General features: G+C 43.4%; 2 protein-coding genes across 3 annotated transcripts in view; one reads left to right on the plus strand and one right to left on the minus strand.

Annotated features, from left to right (window-relative positions):
- The window catches only part of UMPS (uridine monophosphate synthetase), a 57,031-nt gene that overhangs the window by 33,798 nt on the left and 7,188 nt on the right, over positions 1-16,045 (plus strand). The gene's annotated exons all lie outside the window — the stretch shown is intronic.
- The window catches only part of ITGB5 (integrin subunit beta 5), a 77,174-nt gene that overhangs the window by 22,598 nt on the left and 38,531 nt on the right, over positions 1-16,045 (minus strand). Inside the window, exons 8-10 of the mRNA XM_028743685.2 lie at positions 14,879-14,968; positions 11,622-11,756; positions 7,503-7,932 (exon numbers count right to left, since the gene is read on the minus strand). Coding sequence (XP_028599518.2) covers positions 7,503-7,932; positions 11,622-11,756; positions 14,879-14,968 — 655 coding nt within the window. The remainder of the gene's footprint in view (positions 1-7,502; positions 7,933-11,621; positions 11,757-14,878; positions 14,969-16,045) is intronic.

Raw genomic sequence — 16,045 nt, forward strand, 5'->3', positions numbered from 1 at the left:
GCAGAAACAGAGATCTATTTATTTTGCACCCGTCATCTTTGTGCAAATTGTGAATTTCTTTCACAACTTTGCTGACTAGGAAGTTTGATTTTTTCCCTCTTCCCTTGGAAAGGAAAGTATAAGGGTCACAAGGATTTCTATACTCGAGGAAGTCTCCTTTGCTGCTCCTTTGCTGCTCCAAGCATCCAAACAATACTTTGCAGTATACTGAAAATAATAGTTGGATTATCAGTTCAGCTGCCAAAATGGTCTTTTGGGTTTTCACAGTTAAAAAAAGTTGGTGCATGCAACAGGAATTCCCTACTTGGAGGGGCTTTGTATATACACAGCTCATGTCTTTTTAGTGCTGCTGCCAAATTCATTCAGATGCTGAACAGTTGCTTTCCCTTTTTATAGGCTTTGGACATGAATGGAATAGTGATTCCTGTGCTACCAGGATGGCGCTTTAGTGCTTTTCTCATCAATTAAAAAAAACAAAGATTTAATCCTTCCCGCTATGTTCATGCTATCTTCAATCTAATGCCAGCAGTGCAATACCACATTCCCGTACTGGGGGAAACAGCTCTGCTGCTACTGCTTGCATCTATTTCTTTACTAAACAGGACTAAATGAGCATTTGAACATGCACATCCAGCACAAAGTTATTATCAAACCACAAATTTCAAGTAAAGGTTTCAGAAATCAGAGGTTAATACAGGGGGAAAGGGTAGCTTAGCAGATCTGAAAAAAGGAACAAAAACATGCTAGATAAGCACATTCAGAAATACAGTAGCACTTACTCAGCACATGCACATGTTTTAAGATGATGCATTAATTGAGGAGAGAGGTTTCAACATCGACAGTGATTACTCAGCCGGTAGCCATTTTAAAAAAGCATGTGACAGTTGCATGATTTCATTCCACATGGCAGTGCCAGATGGGATCTAAGAACTGCCTTTTTTATCAACAACAATATATAGTGCATCCTGTTCAAGTACAGTGGTACCTCAGGTTACATACGCTTCAGGTTACAGACTCCACTAACCCAGAAATAGTACCTTGGGTTAAGAACTTTGCTTCAGAATGAGAACAGAAATTGCGCGGCGGTGGTGCGGCGGCAGCGGGAGGCCCCATTAGCTAAAGTGGTGCTTCAGGTTAAGAACAGTTTCAGGTTAAGAATGGACCTCCAGAATGAATTAAGTACATAACCAGAGTTACCACTGTAGAATGTGAAGACTATTCCCAGCTAATGAGTCCCAACTACACAGGAGAGGAGAAAATATATCCAGAGTCATTCGTTAACCAGCAGTGGAAGAGCAGGGGGCACAGAAAGGGCAAGTATATTTCAATCTAGATGGAAGAGTTGTGACCCACATGTTAAGAACTGGTTCATAAGGGACAACTGCATATTCCTGCATAGCATCAGGGTTCCTTCCAGCTCTTATGATCCTATGATTTCTGATTTTGCCTGCTAGCTCAGTAGAGAGCTGACAAGCAACAGGTGTGCCTGCTAGGCAGAAGCTGCAGCCCAAGATCCAGGGATACCACCTATGTATTCTTCCCTGTCAGGTCCACAGAGTTATTAGAAAGTATGCAAGCAGACAGCTGATCCTTTAAGCTTCACTTACAACTTTCAAAATGACTTCAAAATGCAGGATGTGCCTTAGAACCACATTCTCAAAGTCCAAAACTGCTCCACCGTCACCTTGCCTTAGAATCAGGACTACTGATCAGGGATGCACACATACAAATGTGTTTCCCAGTACTGTACCAATCATCCAAGCAAAAACTCTGCACTGCATTGCTTTCAATGGAAACTGTATTTGGAGGTGCATCCTTCCGAAACCAACACACTGCAGACAGACAGCATATGTGGATTCTCATCATCTCGGCACTCTGTTGCTTTCAGAGGACTGCACAGCCAAAGGTGTGCTCTACTGAAAGTAGCACACATTTGCATGTATAAATCCTAAACAACTGATGTTTGAATTTTTCATGATCTATACTGGTATCATCTATCTCCAAACTAAACCCCAGGCCTGCAAATTATCTATTAGGTGAAAAGAAGGGGTTCCAGAAGGTGTGAAACTCTCCTTGTACCCTTAACTAGGTATACAGCCTGTTCTTGCACATACAGTATCATGTGAAAGGGGCGATAAGTCATTGTGTGAATTCTGGAAAAATCCAGTATCCATCAGTCTTGCTCACATCTGCTCTGGCTTCACATCACTGAGAAATATTTTGCTTGGGCAATATGTGGTTAAGTGGTTAATTTTTCGGCCACTACTGTTTTTTTAATTTTTATGCAAGCAAGGGGAAGTTCCCCTGCCCTCCCCCTGAGCTGTTTGCCATTATGTTAGTGGCGTTCTGTTGCGTTAGTACAAGGATGGGCCACAGACAGATCCCAGCAGGGAAAACAACTCCTGACTTTTTACAAAGGGCATTAGGCAAAAGCAATGGGAGGATTGGAGAGGGGAGCTGAAGAAGAGATGCCTGCAGAACGGGGGTGGTGTCAAACTGACTCCATAAACCCCAAGAGGGAATAAGGCTGATGACCCCCAGCACACGTGCATAAAGCATCAGAAGAAGAAGAAAAAGACTGCTAAGCTATTGGAACTCCCAAGCACAAAGAATATCTTCAAAATCTAATGCACATAGTGGAAGCTGCCCTGGTACAACTAGCAACAAACAACAGGACGCCACTTCCTGCTGTTCATGTCAGTCCTTATTACATCTGAGGGACCTAAATCTTGACCCCACATTTCTGCATGTTAACCCATGTGGCAATAATGGCTAGAAGCATGCCACGCCTAATCTTTGTTAAGAGGCACTTGGAATGGAATTCAAGTAAAAGCAGGCCAGCAGACCCCAATGCTGGCTCACTTTCTTTTAAAACATGCCTGGGGAATCCATAAATCTCTGCCGCTAACCAGAAGTGTCACGGGTAGGGAGGAATAAATCTGTCCATTTCAGTCTCTCGTTTTTCCAGTCTCACGGTTCAGTCCAGTACATATTTCCACACCAGGTTTTCAAAAGTCTCAATGAAAATGTATCAGTATTTCAGCATGTGTTTCTCCTGCTATATTCAGTTTTGAAAGCCATCTTCCCTAACAAAAATTCAGTATCACTTCCAGTTTCCAACCTGTTTCTGAGCAAAAGGGAGCAATCCTTATGAAGAGTCTAAAAGGCATTTGACCCGGAAAGAATCAAGAGTTCAGCAGTGAAGGAGGACAACTTGTCTGAACTGCACCCCTTCTCCAGAGACCTCAAAATCTACAAGGATTCAAATGCATCAGCAACACATCAAGCATAAAGAATGTGTTGCTAATTGTTTGGATCCTGATCTCTAAAGCAGACAACTAGTGCCAAGAGACTGCATCACAAAAGTTGCAAGAGGCAGGAACTCCAGCTGAGAATGTTTCAATCGTAATGAGCAAACTAAACCACACAGAAATAACATGGCTACCCCTCTGGAGAGAGAAAAGATTTTGTAACATTTGGGGCTTTCCCCCCCATTCAAACATTCCTCCCCCTGCTCTACTACTGTGTGTAATTTTTGCAGAATTTTCTAAATTATAAGATATGGCTGAACTCTGATAGCAGGGGGAGTTTGCTATTCTCCTTTGTGGTTACATTCCTTTAAATTATTTTGAATCATCCTCAACTGATTCCAAATCATACCCTTTTGTTGTTGCCCCTATTATCATAACCATTTCCTCATAAAGTGCATGAATTATCTTCTTTTACTTGCATGAAATATAGCATTGACATGATTCAACACGCCATGTGGCTTAAGGTTCATTCCCCAATGTATGGGCTACTTTCATCCACAAACCACACTGTCTCCTTTTGACTTGCACTGCAATTAAACATACTGAATCACTCCTGGGAAAGCTTCCAGGCATCCAAGTCATCATATGCTAGCTATAAAACATGCTTTCACCTTCCTTCGCCATAGTAAAAAGAATATTATATGAGCCCTGTAAATTCACAATCAAAAGCACTATCCATCCTGAGATGGGCCCACCAGCTTGCAGAACTTTGCAGATATATCCTATTTCCAGATTCTCTGATCTGCACATAATTTTTAAGCTGCCTCGCTGCTGCTGATTGCTTTTGCAAAGTTTCTGGATTCTCCTCAGGGTGTTCTTGTCCTTCTGGGTTTGTCTGCCACAGAGTTTAATGACTGCCAGAGTTCAATTTGGCACTCGAGTAGCTAAAACGGTGGAGGTGGTTTTGATCAGCTGCTTCTGCTATTCACATCCAATTCAAGGAGCAGCGTAAAGAAAGGAGAGCGGTGCCCCAAAAGGGTGGCTCTAAATCAGGTGTGGGGAACCTTTGGCCCTCCAGAGGTGAACTACAACTCCCAAGAGCCCCAATAGGCATAGCCAATGGCAAGGGGTGATCAGACTACCCTTTGCAAAAAGGCAAAAACCAGAATAGTCCCAAAAATCTCCTCCAAAAAAAGAGGAACCTTTATTATGCCTACCTGAAGAGAGAACCTTCCCAGAAGTGCTCATCTCCCTAGGGCCCTACCACTAATGGCTTTTCAGTAGTGATGTGGAGTGGAAATTTCCCCAGCCCATTATTTTTCCACATTTCCCCCATTTCCTCAAGTTTATTTAGTAACAAGGAACGGGTGTCAATTGTAAATACAATATTAGGCAGGCTTGGTAGTTTCAGAGTCTGGAGTCCTGTTTACTAAACAAAAGTAAAATGAATGTGCCAAATTAGATCCCTATTAAGGCAGTGTTTCCCAACCTTGTGCCTCCAGATGTTTTTGGCCTACAACTCCCATCATCCCTGACTAGCAAGACCAGTGGCAAGGGATGATGGGAATTGTAGGCCAAAAACAGCTGGAGGCACAAGGTTGGGAAACACTGTATTAAGGGCACCTGAAAATGTTTTAAAGTAAATTGAATGATGACCAAATGAGACAACCTTTGGAGGGACTTACAGGTCTAGGGACTTTGGGCAGCATTGTGAAAAAAAATTTATGAATCAGCATTTCCTTAAGCTACTTTGGAAGTTCTTTCGGGTGGAAAACAACTAGCTGCCATAGTTTCAAGTCAGTTTTTATTATGACTGAAAATACAATAAAAATATTTATTAAAAAAACACCACATCAGGCCCAATCATGGTGGTAGTGGCACAAGGTGGGGAGCAAGTATATTGGGCATGACCCCAAGCCAGCTTTAAATCAGCTCCCCACCAGACTAGCAGCAGCTGTGAGAGCAACTTGGGATCCAGCAGATCTCAGGCTGACTCTCATTACAGAGCCTTCTCCCAGGCTCTACTGGGAGAAGTCTGCAAGTTATCACTTGCCATCAGTAGTAGCTGGATAGCTGAGCCGGATGAAGCAAGTGGCAGGATGCCTCTGCTCAATCCAAACGAGCCACAGCCCAGTGTAAATCAGGCGGCGGATTGCAGCCTCAGTCAGTCCCTGATGCAAATCTTACTTCAGCCACAAACTTAGGCAAGCCAGTGGTCTCTCAACCCAGTCCCTCTCCTTCCATCTACAATAGGAAAAGGATACTGCACTGAGAGCCAGTGTGGTGTAGTGGTTAAGAGTGGTAGACTCGTAATCTGGTGAACCGGGTTTGCTTCCCCGCTCTTCCACATGCAGCTGCTGGGTGACCTTGGGCCAGTCACATTTCTCTGAAGTCTCTCAGCCTCACTCACCTCACAGAGTGTTTGTTTGGGGGGGGGGGAGGAGAATGTTAGCTGCTTTGAGACTCCTTAGGGTAGTGATAAAGCAGGATATCAAATCCAAACTCATCATCTTCTTCTTATAAGGTTGTTAAAAGAATTATGAAGCGAAAGTGCATGAAGTGCTTTAAGCATTCAAAATGCACTATATAAAAGGATGTTTCCAGATGTCAAACTGCCATATGGACTAGGGAGAAAAGGAAGCCAAATTGCAAGAAGACAGGTAACACAGTTCCTCTTAAGGTTAATATAAGCCATTTTCTTTTTCATTTCCTTTATTGCCACCACTGTAGCGTTCAGTATTTAATCCTTGAAAAGAAGAAATACTGCAGACCTAACATCTGCAGATTCGTGAGTGCCCAGTATGACTCAGGCTCAGATGACTACTTAAAGGTGGCTCTTGCTACACAGGCCATGGAAAGTATGCTTCATTTTGCAAGACGCTACAGTGTTGTACGAGTTCACGCTTACAGTGATCAAGGCTGAACTACAAAGTCAGGCGGTTACCACAGAGCCATTTTACCACTGTTCAAGCGGTATATAAATATTGTGAAATAAAGGAGTATGTATCTCGCTTGCCCGTCCCTTATTTCTGGAATGGTGTACATAAAGCTGTCTGCATGTATGTAAACATTTTGCAAGTGTTGTCAAAAGGATTAAAAAGCTTAAACTCTACAGCATGGATTGGGGAACCTGTGGCTCTCCACAGATGTTGCTGGAATACAAGCTCCTAATCATTAGCTATGTTGACTGGGCCTGATAGAAGTCCTAGTCCATCAACATCTGGAGAGCCACTTAGCCATCTCTGTTCTAGCGGCTTGATCTGCACATTATTACCAATGCATGATCACAGTCAAATGCAGCACCATTTCCGCTTCTCCCAAATAACTATTTACTAACACAACACTATGGGGCGCGGGTGGCGCTGTGGGTAAAACCTCAGCGCCTAGGACTTGCCGATCGCATGGTCAGTGGTTCGAATCCCCGCGGCGGGGTGCGCTCCCGTTGTTCGGTCCCAGCGCCTGCCAACCTAGCAGTTCGAAAGCACCCCCGGGTGCAAGTAGATAAATAGGGACCGCTTACCAGCGGGAAGGTAAACGGCGTTCCGTGTGCTGCGCTGGCTCGCCAGATGCAGCTTGTCACGCTGGCCACGTGACCCAGAAGTGTCTGCGGACAGCGCTGGCTCCCGGCCTATAGAGTGAGATGAGTGCACAACCCTAGAGTCTGGCAAGACTGGCCCGTACGGGCAGGGGTACCTTTACCTTTAACACAACACTTGTGGCATTTTGTGGTTTTCCTCGTCCATTTCACCTCATTAGCTGTTGGCAGAGACCTCAGAGCACAACATACATAATGTTACCAAGAAAGTGTGATTTGGGGCTCCAAATCAGGAAGTGATTTGGCCGCACTAGTTTCACGTGGCAAATATGGCTTTTGGAACATGCTTTCTTCTGGTGACAACGTAGGTCTAGCATATGAAGCCACATTTTCCTGTGCTGAGAAGAGGTTGGGGCATTGGCTTGTAGGCGAATGTCTTTTGAAATGTTTTTGCACAGTTGGGATGGGAACCTGTGACCCTTCAGATGTTGCTGGACTCCCATTTCCCAACAGCCCCGTCCAGTAAGGCCAACAGTCAGAGGGGATGGGAGCTGTGGAGTTTGACCATTTCTGGAGGGTCACCTTTGGCTTAAGAAAACGATTAACAGAAGATCTCAGGGAGAGGAAACTCTGCACGGCTCACCCTTCACACTTGAGAGCTCTTACAAGATCCGAGTTGGAAAGGAAAATGCATTATTAGATTGCCTCGCACTTACCTGAACAGATTACACCTTTATATCTTGGGCAGGAGAAGTCATCGCACTCGCAGAACAGCCCATAGATCTTCCCAAATTCGCTCTCGAAGCAGACGCAGTGGTTGCAAGAGCATTCCCCTCGGCCGTTGCAGACCCGCTTCCCTTCAGCTTCGCGGCACATGTTCTGGTACATGTTCCCACTCTCGCCTTCCTCACATTCACACTTGGCTCCCACGTGGCCCGGATCACAGTCACATAACCCACACACGTAGGTGCCGTTCCCACTGCACTTGCTGCTGCTGTGCTCTATCTGTTTGGTACATCCGCACACGCAGTTGTAGGTGACGGTCACCTCCAGTGTGTCCCGAAACCAATCCGGCCTGATAGTGAACGTATGCGAGGTGTTCTCAGCGGGGCAACTCCGAGCTTCTACTGATATTTCAAAGGAAACCTATGCGGGAATAGTGAAAGGTAGGAATGGGAAGTCATCAGAAGCTTTAAAAAACTCAAATGTTTTGTCAGAACCAGCTCTACTGTTGGGCAGATTGAGGCAGCTTCCTCAAACAGCAAGTGCTGGGGGGGGGGGAGAGGGAAATGAGCCAAGGAACATATATCAAGTCAGGCTATTGGTCCATCTAGCTCAGTATCATCTACACTGACTGGAAGCGACTTCAAACAGGGTCTCTCTCAGACAGAGACTGACCCTGGGACCTTCTGCGTGCAAAGCTCTACTACTGACTGATGGGCCTTCTCCTTAGACACCCTGCCATTCCCCTGGGCATCCTCAGCTAGCCTCCTACCGCCCCCACCCCTAGCCCTGGATATAGTGTTGGATGCTGTTCTGCTGCCACTACTGAAGCAGGATTCAGCCACCAGTCTGATCAGGTTCTGTCTGCAGAAGGGCAGACGGGGCTGCTGCATTGTCCTGCTCCACACAGAATAAACATTAGAAGTGTAGTTGAATGTGAAGCCCTGTTTACAGCCCAGGTTGGAGCTCCTAGGAACAACCTTCAAAAGGAAAAAGCAAGGGCAAAGATATCCCTTCCATTGCAGCAAAACCTCATACCATTTCAAGCAATGAGAATATTTTTGCTGTTGTTCTTATTTTACTTTGAAGGAAAGCTCCCTCCTCTAGCATTAGAGCACAGATCATCAAGTCTTCCATCCTCCCTGTTACATTTGATTTTATTCTACTGCCATTGCTCTCTTCCAGGCATAGGCAAACTCGGCCCTCCAGATGTTTTGGGATTACAACTCTCACCATCCCTAGCTAACAGGACCAGTGGTCAGGGATGATGGGAATTGTAGTCCCAAAAATATCTGGAGGGCCGAGTTTGCCTATGCCTGCTCTAGTCTGTTTGTGTATGCTACTCTGGGAACTTTTTTTTTTTTTTTGAAGAATGTGTTATAAATGCTTAATAAATAAAATAAAAGTGCAATTATCTCTGCAGGCTAAGGGAGAAGTCGGTCTGAACAATGATTTCCAGTTTTCAGGTTGAAAACATTGTTAGGGCTTGACTTAATTCCTCCCCTCCTCCTGTTAATTTTTGTTGCATTATTATAGCTGCTAACCTATACACACCAACCTGGAAGTAAGGCTCACTCAACTCAATGGGACTTATTCACTTATTCTGTATAAGCATGCATACAGTTGTACTTTGAATTGCAACTGTGAATCCTTTATTAATGAAAATGAACAAAATGGTGTTGTTGTTTTTAAATGATTGCATCCACAAGCTACCAAATGCCCACAATATTATGATACACAATCCCCCCGAGTGCCATGTTTTTAAAAACACATGGCATAAAAAACCTGTCAAACTGATAGATTCTGCAATGATACAAACTAAACTCAGCACTAGATATTTTTCTCTTTGAGAAGTGAAGGCTTAGACCGCAAATAAGTGTTGTCTCTTTTATTCCCCCCTTTTCTCCCTTGTTTTTTTCCTTTTTTTAAATGAACACAAATTTGCAGACTGCTTGGAGAATGCAGAACTGTTGCTAATAAAACAAGGGACAGCCCACCCCTGTAAAACACAGCGGCACAAATGGAGCAAAGGAACTGATTTATGAAACTTTAAAGTAATTACATATGTCAATGCAGCATGTTAGCTTTGCTCCAGGTTTATCTATCATTTCTGATGTACTTCGAAACAGGCTTGGTTTGAAACACACAGTGGGGAGGGGGCAATCTCTTGGCTCTTTCAAAGGGTCACTGAGAATTCTCCGTTTTATTGAAATCCCAGCCTGCTCTGCTCTTCTGTGCCAGATGGCAATGTGCAGATGGGACACTGCAGCAAGTTTCACTATTAGTAACCCCAACAGTGCTGTCCTCAATTCAGAAAAAGCACAGGAAAGCCTGATCTAGAGACTTGCAGGGGTATGAAGGGAGGAGTAGCTCTCCTCCTTCACAAAGGAAAACAGATCAAAGAGTCAGAGCTTAAAAGGTTTGCTGGGAGGAGCCCCAGGATTACACAGACCATAGAAGTTTCCCAATCCTGTGATCAGAGCAGATCAGAACTCACAATACCCAGATTCTGTCTTCTTCAGGGGAACAAGCATGAAGCATCTACAGCAGGCTTCCTCAACCTCGGCCCTCCAGATGTTTTGAGACTACAATTCCCATCATCCCTAACCACTGGTCCTGCTAGCTAGGGATCATGGGAGTTATAGGCCAAAAACATCTGAAGGGCCAAAGTTGAGGAAGCCTGATCTACAGTGCCTTCTTCCCAATGTGTGGTTTGATATATTCATTTCTGTTGGATAATGATGGCACATATTGAAAATGCCTATGCAAATAGGCCTTGTTCATTGCAGGGCAGCGGGGAGGAGGGGTACCATTCAAGGCCTTCTCACATAAGTGCTTTTTGGGTTTTATAAAACATTTTTCCTTATTTTTTTTCATTAATAACACTCCAATATGGGCCACATTATTACAATGTCAAATCATACTGAATCATAATACAATTTAAAAAGCCAATTATACATTTCCAAATTAAACAAATCTGGTGACTTCCTGTGTTCTGATCATCCGAAGATAATTATTCCTTGGTCCTTCTCACTTAAGTGTTAATGCACATAGGCCCCAGTTCACACTGAATATTTGACACACTGCGCTGGATGTAAGCAAAACCACAGCCTGCATCAACATTCGACTGTGCATAAAATCCACAGGCTGGGGCCACGTGGGAAGGCGATTATAGTAACAGCTGAGGAACGAGCACTGGAAGCAAAGAAGGCGATTGTTTGCAAATGCTGCTTTTCTGACTTCTGTCTGTCAAGAGAAGGAATCTGCTTCCCCAGCTCTTTCCAAGCACAAATGCAAGGGGTTGTGCCCCGACAATATAAACTCACGACTAGCCAAGTACAGATTAGTGCTCACTGATCTAAGATTCCAAAGTTTGCTCCAAGGTAAATGGGGGATAAGGCCCCTTGAACTCAGTGGGGCTTACTTCTGACATGCACACGAATGTGCTGCTACCCTGTGAGCAATGCAAGGGAAAGTAGTAAGCCAGCTGATGAAGAAGTTCAAAATGAGCATAACAAATTTAAATGCTTTTACCATTTTCAAGATAGATTACATAATGCATGGAATGGAAAGCTGCTTCCCTCAAGACCAACACGTTGTGGTCTTCCAGTTTCAAAGAAGTCCTCAAACAGAATTCACTGGCAGAATTTGGTCTCTCTTTTTCAATATCAGATCTGGAAGCAATCCTCTTAAACTCCTATCTCTAAACTAATAAAAACTGAATTTATGTGCCACTGTTGAGAGCACAGCCCACCAAAGGCAGCTCAGAATATCAAAAACATAACAATGAACAATCTTACAGCCATCTAAAACTGACAAGGGCAGCAACATTAAGTTATCAAAGGCTACTTAAATAGCAGAACAATATAACAACTAACAACAGCTATATTCTGCAACGTAGCTCCCTAGGTGGAGGGAATTTTTTTACAAAGAGGCTGTTTGAAGAAGGTGGGTTTTTAGAAATTCATGGTGCAGAGGTCACAGGCACCTCTGAGAGGAGGGAACTCCTATTATTGAACTGCCTCAATTATCCCTTTCATGGGAGCCCGATGGCCCATATGCAATTCTAGCACGATTATTTCCTATTCTGTCCACTGGATAAACAAACTCACCGTGTCTCCTATCTGAAGATCTGCACACTTCCTGACTCCAGGGTATGACAAGCCATCCTGACACGTGGCTGTGAAACCCAGGTTGAGGTCCTCAGGGTTATCCCAGACAGTTAGCTCTACTTTAGATCGGATACTCTAGAAAACGAAAGGAAACAGAGTCCCATCAGTTAAAAATTTTTAAAAGCACATACATCATTTCACTTAAGACATTTGTGGGAACAAACTATGCACTAATGGGCACATCAAATTATATGAAACAGCACAGTGATCTAAGGTTGCATCCATAGTAGCGATAAGGAGCACCTTCCTTCTTCATCAGTGCCACATTCCATAGTTCTTGATGCGAGGGAAGGTTCCAGTTCCTAGCTATTAAGAAACATGTTTAGGTTGTGAATCACAGATAAACAGAAGTGCTACTAAAGAATCCAGAGTTAGTGGCTGAGAAATAATCTTGCCTCTTTCCTAGAAGACCAATCCCAATATTGTGGAAATAATTGGGCATAACCACCACATATGAAAGGAAGTGCCTTGCTTTCCACAGTTTCTCCAGCACAGAGAGAGGTGAAGTTGAGTGATTTATTTTATGAACAGCAAATGAAGTAAGATACCACCAACAGAGTAATTTGCTGGCATTTTCTTTTATTCCAGCTGAGACTGAGAGGAATGGAGGTTTATTCCACAGAGCGCTCCAAGAATCATCTTGTATTTGAATTTAAAGGCCCTGGGATTTTACTGCTTGTGTATTTGAGGATGAAGGGAGGGGTGTGGGGGGTGTATAAATAAAATTAATAAATAAACATTATGAAGAGGAAAAACAGCTCTTTTAGTATTATTGCAATTTTGTCTAATGTACGTCTCAAAGTTGTTGAGGGGTCTGGTGGCTTGGGATATTATAACAATCACTGCACTTCCTAAATCTGTTCTAAGGATTCTTCCAAACCTCTTCACCTGCAGTGATGTTTGAACTGACTAAATCCCCTACATCCCCTCTCCAACCAAGAAACTTCACGGAATATAATTGTCCTACTGATTCTCCACCACTTGTCCTTTTGCCTGCACTCCTTCTCTGTGATGCTTCACTCACTGCCTAGTTCCTCTTCATCAGTATTTCAGTGTTAGCAAATGGGCAGTACTATACTGGCTTTCCAAGGAAGGAAACAATAAGTTGGGCACATGCAACTATAATGGTGACTGATTGTTTATCCTTCGCTCATTACCACTGCTGTAAAAATAAGTTCAAACCTTTTATGGTCCCCCACTCCTCCCTTCAGGGTCTTTGTTTATAAGCATTCTAAATAGCTATAAAGATTCATTGTCATAGTCTGGTGTCTTTTACAATGAGATAAACAGGATATCAAGTATTTCCAAATCAAAAGCAGAGTAGCAGAAAGTCTCTGTCGTGTGTGTGTGTGTGTGTGTGTGTGTGTGTGTGTTAAAAAATGCATCTCTGCTGGATTCTCCAACGTTAACATGGCTTGTTTTTCAATAGACCCAGCATGCTGCTCTCCGGATATAATTGGACTCCCAGCTCTCATCAGCCCCTGCCAGCAAGACCAATGGGCAAGGACAATGAGAGTTGTAGTCCAACAGCTTCTACAGGGCACCATGTTGGCTATGGCTGTCTTAATACATTAAAATACCAACGAAATTGGAGTCTTCTTCTTATTATTATTAATAATAATAATTACTTATACCACACCCATCTGGCTGGGTTTCCTCAGCCACTCTGGGCGGCTTCCAACAAGAGATTCTTAAACTCTAAATAATTCCAAAATTCTTGTGGCGTACACAGCAACAAATCATCTGCTGCCCACATGCCAACTATCCTCATCAGCCTCCCACACAATCAAAACAAACGGAGGAAATGGGTATCCCTCATACATGCCATCGCCTTTTCCTGCTGTGATCTTTAAAACAAAAAGATGCTGCCAGTCAGAACCGGTATTACTAGGTTGAATGTGCTGCTGCCTTTATTATTCAACATAAATCGACCTTTCTTATCAGGGCAGGGTCTATCTAAAAGTCAAATACAGGACAAAGGGAACCACAAAAATATTAACAAGTAGGTGCATGCCCATGAGTGGCCAATTTCCTTTCTCCCAGCAGCCTCTTTGTCCAATCGGGGGACAACATGGACCACCACATTGCATAATGCAGCTTTGACTTCTAATAGGCATCCATACAGCCAAGCTTAACCTCTAAGCACTGCTCCATGGGAAGAGGCTAAAAGTGCTTTTCTGGCACTCATGAGGGAAAGGGAAGTAATCAAAAGGAAGTAATAAACACTCTGGAACAGCACTTCTCTACGTTGAAACATTACAGAGAAAACAGTCAAGAAACAGGATTAACAATGAGAAATCGGATAATAGGAATTCAAGCCAAGAGATGAAACCGTTAGAGCTCCTATTCTGGCTTCAATCCATCAAAGCAAAATAATTTTATGTTCTTATACAGCACCTATGTACAAAATCACCTACATACAGTATGAGAAGATCCGACCTCAGAATCTCTGCCAAAAATCAAGAGAAATAATTTGAAGTGGGTAATTTGTGTTAGCAGACAAATATCTGTTCATTATTTATTTACTGCATTTCTATCCCACCTCAATGTGATTTTAAGCTTTTGGAGCTTTTTTCATCATGTTGCCATGCATCCAGGCTTCCCATGACATTTGACCGATTCGGCAAAATTCCCCCAACGCCATTTTTACACCCGGAAACCAGGACATGTCAGGAATTTTCCTGACATATGGCAAACCTGGGCCAGTGGGGATTTGAACTCCAGTCTCCTAGGTCCTAGTCCAGGACTCTAACCACTACACTAGACTGGCTCTTCTGTGGTTCAATAGAGAAACTCAAATGTCACAGTTACCAGGGCAGGGGATGGCTGGTCAACAATGATGATAGAGGATTTGTGAAGCAAGAAGAAACAACTAGACTGACAATCTGAAGAGAAATGGACTGTAGTAGTAAATTTAAGGAAATCCATAGATTTACAGTGCAGGACACAAGTTCAATTTTCTTACCAGCTAGGTGGCATCATCTGCACACACCTCCTTTCATGATATGCTTGCAGAGTGGCACAAATGTTATGTCTGCTCCCCAATACCACACTTGAATGCATCTTTTATTTTGAGACTCCTTTGTAAACCACTTTGAGACCCCCTTGGGGCCACAGAGAGGGATGTAAGTATTCTAAATAATTAAAACATACAGACGAAGTTGATGACATCTAAACACCAAAAGTGAAAAACTCACATTGTAGGCCTTGACTATAAGCTGGATAATATTTGTAGAGTCTTGATTTAAAATCTCTACCGTCGTTCCAGGAATGAGGGCAGTAAGGTTCTTTTTAAAGAGAGAGAGAGAGAGAGAGAGAGAGAGAGAGAGAGAGAGAGAGAGAGAGAGAAGTACACAAGAGAAACAAGTTATTTAAAAACAAAGGAAATTATATCCTCTCATAAGTTTCATCAATATAATTAAAAAGCCACGATTTTTTAAATGGGAAAAACATTGGTCCTTGGAGACTTCTGTTCACTAACATTAATTAGACGGAGGAGAATGGGAAATTTTGTTGAAAGAGAAACAAGGTACTTTGAGCCCCTGAACAGTGCAGAGAGATAATTCACTTTTAAGTAATAAGATTTAAGTAACGGCAGGCTAGGCTGAATACACTTCTGTTGGCAACGTTCCCAAAATAAGGATTAAATCCCATAGCTATTTTTGGTGCCTTCATGATCACCAGTGTTGATCTATTCACTTTAAGAAGCTTAGCTGCTTTTCACTGAAGCGCCATTCTGAAATTAACTGAAGAATGAAATTGGGAGGAGGGCGCACTGCAGAGCTGCTTGGGGCTGCAACCCTAACCCCACTTATTTGGAAGTAAGCCCTACTGAATGCCAGCAGGATGTACCTCCCAGTAGACACGGTTAGGATTGCAGCCTGATTTGCACAGAGGCAAAGCTCCCAGGGCTTAAAGCCAGACCATAAGCACATTCTCAAGTGCTTTTTAATTCCAAGCAGCTCTTCCTTCCTCCGAAGTACTAGACGTCTTAACACATTCTCTCCTCTCACCCCAGAACTCCAGTGGCAAAACTGCCACCTTGCAATCTTAATCAGCCCTGAGGACTTCCGGGTTGGCGCCTCCGGCAATGGCGGAGACCTGAAAGAGTCCTTTCAAGCTTCTCAAGATTGGGGCAAGGATGGGGAAGTTTCAAAAACAGTGGGCAAATCTGCAATTGAGAGCTCCTAGGGTGCCTGCATGTGTGAAAATATGCCATATTCCTGCATGTGTTTATTTGTGTGTGCATGCATGAGAGTGTGGCCCACATCCACCTTGGCATGAAACCCCTGGAGGAGCTACAATGGCGCAATGCAACCCTCATAAAAGATTATCCACCCATGGAGTGGGGTGACTTTCAAGGC

The sequence above is a fragment of the Podarcis muralis genome, chromosome 1 (assembly GCF_964188315.1).
Source record: "Podarcis muralis chromosome 1, rPodMur119.hap1.1, whole genome shotgun sequence".
NCBI classification, from domain to species: Eukaryota; Metazoa; Chordata; class Lepidosauria; order Squamata; family Lacertidae; genus Podarcis; species Podarcis muralis.